This window comes from Anolis carolinensis, chromosome 6, assembly GCF_035594765.1.
Source record: "Anolis carolinensis isolate JA03-04 chromosome 6, rAnoCar3.1.pri, whole genome shotgun sequence".
Classification (NCBI taxonomy): Eukaryota; Metazoa; Chordata; class Lepidosauria; order Squamata; family Dactyloidae; genus Anolis; species Anolis carolinensis.
Window position 1 is genome coordinate 76,358,206 of NC_085846.1, and position 6,000 is coordinate 76,364,205.

At 39.0% G+C, this 6,000-nt stretch overlaps 1 protein-coding gene across 1 annotated transcript in view; it reads right to left on the reverse strand.

Moving 5' to 3' along the window:
• Positions 1–6,000, reverse strand: part of ube2e1 (ubiquitin conjugating enzyme E2 E1) — an 85,030-nt gene that overhangs the window by 77,767 nt on the left and 1,263 nt on the right. Inside the window, exons 2-3 of the mRNA XM_003226221.4 lie at positions 4,466–4,644; positions 3,036–3,086 (exon numbers count right to left, since the gene is read on the reverse strand). Of these exons, the coding sequence (XP_003226269.1) occupies positions 3,036–3,086; positions 4,466–4,617 (203 nt within the window). The 5' untranslated portion in view covers positions 4,618–4,644. The remainder of the gene's footprint in view (positions 1–3,035; positions 3,087–4,465; positions 4,645–6,000) is intronic.

Here is a 6,000-nt window from a genome sequence, read left to right on the forward strand (position 1 = left end):
TGAACAAAGGCAGAACACAAGCAAAACGTTAACTGGCCATGGTCTACCTTCATAAACAGATCACATGGAAAGGGAAAAAGGAGGATGATATGGAACAACCAAATACTTTAAATGGTTCTGTTGGGAGAGCCATTCACAAAGCCAAAATCATGTGAAATCGAATAAAACTCACTGGTTTTTATTGTTGATAACTTTTAGGACACACATTCCTCCTTTGCTATACTAAAAGCCACTCTGAAACATTTGCTGTTCAGGATGCACCCAGAAAAACACTGGCATCATGCCCACAAAACCACCGGGCAGATACTGGAATCTCTGCCACTCACTATATTCAAAATCAGGTTTTACAAAACCCAAAAGAGGCATATGCCATATTGCCTACTTCTGTCATTAAGTATTTTCCAAAATCTGAATAAAAGCAACATGAGGTTGTACAGGATTAAGAGCACAATGTAGTACTCCTTGCCTATGAAATTTTTGGGGTGCCATAAATTAACAAGCAGCTTGAACAGACATACAGGGGCACACACACATTTGCTATTCAGGATGCATCCAAAGAAAAAACTGGCCTCATGTCCACAAAACCACGGGGCACACACACCTTTTTGCCACCTATGAGGCATCTCCTTTAACAATGTTTCAGAGTTTGATCTCTACTGAATAACTGGAAGTTTTACAATATATTTTCACAAAAGATACTTATATCAGTTACAACACATATGCTGCCAGAATATATGTTTTACTGAAAAATGCTCTTTTCAAGCATATACTAATTGTATGCAAACAAAAGCTGTGAAATGTGTTTAGTCTTTTCTAAACCACCTTACAACTCTGCTCCAACAAGATATCAGTAACACTTTAACTAAGTAAAGATAAGAACAAATGAGTGTTCCATGTCTTTTATATTCTAGCACTCATCAATATAAAAATACTGAAATACAGTTACTCGAAAACTATTTATATCAGAAACAGTAGAACTTGAAGATTTGCCTCTCTTTTAAAACTCTGCCCCAGCACAATTATGAGCAGAAATCAAGGCTAACAGACTTCTCTCAAGTAATCATACACAGAAGACTCTAAAAACATCTAAACCTCTGTTCACTTATATGTTCTGAAGTGCAAGATTCCTCTGATCACAGGATAGTTTAAAGCACTTACAGCATAAACTGAATTTTACCTCCTCAAAAGCCTTAAGCAAAACAAACATATTTGTATGTGTCTTCAAGTTTATGATTCCCAATGGACTGCACTAGTGAAATAAGAAACCACATTTACAGTCATTATATTCTGACAAGATAATTTGCTAGCATAGTCTTGAAAGACACCAAGTTCACATACGAGCCGCTAGAGAGAGAAAACTGTTGAGAGATTACTGGGATGATTTGGACACAAACTTCGATCCAGAAGGGAAAATGCAATTAAGACCACTGCAACACTGGATGCACAGACACACGGCAATTCACAGCGGCTAAGAATTAAAGCAGTATGAAGCTTCAGGAACACAACAGTCATTTGCATGGCAATTTTTCAGTTTCTCTTATCAAACCATGACCATCTAAAAAACTTTAAAACCTTAATACAAACATGTCATTCTCTTCTCCTTTTTTTTACATCCAGGCATCAGTCACTGGTAATGTTTGTGATCCTTTGCAATGGGGACTTTAGCCAATAGAAAGAAAAAGGTCTTTAGCTGATCCTATTAAATAAACAGGGCGGCCCTTCATTAAGCCTAGACCTCCCTTGGCCTCATATACTCCTCCAGGCTTCTCCGCACAAAAAGTGTTTTTTAGAACTAAACTTTAGCAATGGCACCAACTGTTTGCAGGATCAATTAAAAAGGAGGAAAAAACATGGGAGTGGGTGAAACACAGGGCACTCAAACACATTTGAAGGTGAATATTTTCAATGGATTCATCAAAAGCAACTGTTTTCAAAACTGGTACAGAGAAAGAAAACATCTAAATCTCTGTTCATCAGTATCTCTTCACAGCTAAGATCCTCTCTGAAAAAGGCATCCTAAAGAGAGATAGATGATGCTGGAATTCCCCTTCCTGTTTAATTAACAGAGGCAACAAAGAATCAAAGGTGCTCTACTCTCCAATATCTAAATGCAAAAGTACTGCAAAATCTAAGCGATAACCTAAGCAGCAGCTCAGCAGGTACTTACAGAAAGTGTTTAAATCTTTTAACACATGGCTCAAACACTCATTTTATAAAAGGCAATGACATCCCCCGGGGTGTGCTTTCACCAGATTACATGCCTGCTCTTAAGGTGCATATGCTGAGCAATGAGCTCAAATCCCACTCCTACAACATACATTATTGCTCTGTACAAAGACTTTTAATGGAAAGACACCAACAGGTCTTTCCCCTTCTTTTCTCCTGAAGCTGAATAATAGTAAAAGTGATGTGATCAGAAACACAAGTTATAAAAAGATGATGAAACTGAAGCATGACATTGAGATTCATGTCCCTTTATAATGAACCAGTGAGAGAAGGCAACACACACAGGCAGAATGACAATTTGTAATGCATTCAAACTGTAACACTTTTGAAGTACCATAAAGTATGTATATAGGAAACAGAAAATCACATCTAAAATATGTCTCCAAAGGTTCAAATCCCATGAGAAGTTATTATTTGCCATTCAAGATATTCACAAATGATTACCTTGCGTCATCATTCACAAGTGAAAATTAGATTTAAATACAACCAAGCATTCTCCAGTATTCCTTAAATCAAACATACGAATATATATAGTACACAGGATAGTACAATCTCACATCTTCTGTTGTGTATCACAATTAAATTAAAGAAGATGCATGACGTAATGTTAATGTACCTTGCATTGCCCTGCCCTCCTGCAGGCAGCACCCAATGATAACACAGCAAGAAAACACAGAGCAACAACACAACTTGCTACCGATCCTATTGCCAACAGAACATGTGATGAGATATGTGCTTATACATTGATGGTGACCACACATTTATTAAAATATATAAAATAATATTTAAAGCGGATGCATCACACTTACCTGCAATTTGGAGGTGGATCTAAGGTGATGTCAGCCAATTCCTTTTGAATCCTATGACAAGAAAACAAGAAACAGATTGTAAGAAGGCTGCAGTTCCTCTTCATATAACATCTTTTGGGAGTTATAAAGACAAGTGGCATACATCTACTAAGAAAAAGCCAAGTCAACACTCTAACCTCAGTACTCTTCCTAATAAAACTGCAGTGAAGACTATACTTATGTTCACTTTATGGTCAGGGAATACAGGCTGGGAGACACACTTTGACTTGAAAATCAGCAGGACAATACCCCAGACATATCAAGCATATCAATCAATGAATCACACTGGCTTCCCCAAAGGCTTAAAGCCACGGCATTCTAACTGATCATCTAAATGCCACCACAAGAATAACGGCAGGAAAAGAAGGAGAGATCACTCTACACCAAAGAAAATGAAGGAAAGCAAATCATCAATTACATCAGTAACAGAATTACCATTGATTTTTATCACTTCAGAGGGTAAAAGGAAGGCTATGTTCAGGGCCTTCTCTTTGAGCCATCCTCCCAAAGGGAAAACAGTTAACAACCAATACCAAGCACTGCTCTCCTCTCCATAAGTTCCCAATATGAGGCCCCTTCTCTCCTTGCTGACTTACTGGGTCAGAGTAATATCAATAAAAACAAGGTGAAGAGCAGGAGACCCATCAGACAACTTGCTGAAAAGACTGGTTCAAATTTCAGTCATTCAAGGTACACTAGAAGGATTATGAAACCAACATTACTACCATAGAAATATTTTCAGTAGTCATTAAAATCGATGGCTTTTATTTGAAGCACTGAAGTATTTTTGCAGGAAGATTTAAAAGCAAAGTTTTGAATTCTGGAAAATTTGGGAAGTTTCTAAATGCAAACAACAAAAAAAAAGCAACATTTCACCCCCAGGAAGATTAGTCTTGCTTCGAATCAGAGGGCCTCAAAACAGCCACCAAATCTTAATTAATCTTCACAGCAATCCTGCACCTAGACTACTGTCATCATCCACATCTATTGGTATGTAAAGAAACCAAGTGCTTTGCTCAAGGCTGTATGGTGTAAGTCAGTAGCAGGGAAGGAATTAGGCAGAAACATTTTGATTTCAAGTCACACCTCTGAACTTTCCTGCCCCTGAATGCAAGCGATATAGACAGGCTGTGGGATGAAGCTTGCAGATACAGTTAAGAAGAAAGATTATAAAAAAGGAAGAAGAAGGTAACACATCTGGGGATTGGGTGACAATGCTGGTGAATTAAGAAAAAAAAGATTATTTAACTGAAAAGAACGCATTTGAGTAATAAGTGACAATATTGGTGTGAAAAAGACTCACATTTCTACAGAAGAAGCAAAAGTACAAGGGGATGGGGAGAGAAAAGCCACAAGTTTCTCAACCAGACAGAGTTCTGCTTGATCCTTACCTCTTAGCACTGGTGGAGAGGAGCTTGGAGTTTTTACTCATGCTGACTTTACTTTCCTTCTTCTTAGGTGTGCTTGTCTCCTTCTCGGTCTGTTGGTTGGAGGATGAAGATGAGGAAGAGCTGGTGCTAGCCCTCGAATCGTCATCCGACATAGCTACCCCCCACTACGCACCCCAAACCTGGAGAAGAAACACCACAAGGGGAGGGAGATTGGGGGAGGGAAAAGGGAGAGTTAACTAACACTCCGACAAGGAGGAAGCTAACTGGCAGAGGGGCTCTGGGGTCCTGATCTTTCTTTGGAAACACTCCTTTCTCTGGGTTGCTGTGAGTTTTCCAGGCTGTACGGCGATGTTCCAGAAGCATTCACTCCTGACATTTCACTCACATCTATGGCAGGCATCCTCAGAGATTGTGAGGTATATTGGAAACTAGGCAAGGGAGGTTGATATATCTGTGGAAGGTCCAGGGTCGGAGAACTCACAGCAACCCAGTGATTCCGGTCCTGAAAGCCTTCGATAACACTCCTTTCTCTTTTTCCCCAAGTGCTTCTCCTTGAGAAACAGAGAAAGAAGTGCCCCACAACCCTCTTTTCAGTAACACTTAGCACCATCTCTGGAAATGGGGGCAGGGTACAAACAGGCAAAAGGAATTAATGAAGGAGGGAACAGGATTAAGGAGACCAGGTACTTCTCCTCCTCCAGCCTTTTCTACAAAAGGCAAGGCAAGCCTGGCTTCCCAATATTTAGTCTTAAGAGCAAGCAAAACACATGGATAAAAGGGGGGCAGTGATAAGAGAGGAAGACCAGGGATTAGACAAGAGGAAATATTAATGGAAAGGAAAGTGGGGGGAGCAAGTGGAAAGAGAATCCATGTCTGCAAAGGTTATGGAGGGAAAAAAAGAGACCCAGTTTTAGAGGGGAGTTTAATTAAACTATGGAGAGAGAGAGAAAAAAGATCAATGGGGAAGGGGCTTAATAGCAAGGTGATGGAGGGAAAAGAAATCCAGATTTAGGGGAGAGTTTAATAGGAAAACTATGCAGAGAAAAAAAGATTAGTGGGAGGTTTAATAGGAAGGTGATGGAGGAAAAAGAGATCCAGTTTTAGGGGGGAATTTAATAATATGTTTAATATGTTTAAAATGTATATTTTAATTCATAATGTTTTTAATAGTTTTAACTGTTTTATGTGCTGTTTTATATTGGTTTGAATGGGCATCTAATTGTTGCCACTGTTGTAAGCTGCCCTGAGTCCCTTCGGGTGAAAAGGGCGGGATATAAATGTGAGAAATAATAAAATAATAATAAGAAAACTATGGAGAGAGAGAGAAAAAAGATCAATGGGGAAGGGGCTTAATAGGAAGGTGATGGAGAAACGAGAGATCCAGTTTTAGGGAAGAGTTTAATAGGAAAACTATGGAGAGAGAAAAAAAGATCAAGGGGGAAGGAGCTTAATAGGAAGGTGATAGAGGAACAAAATTCCAGATTTAGGGGGAGTTTAATAGGAAAACTATGGAGAGAAAAAAAGATTAGTGGGAG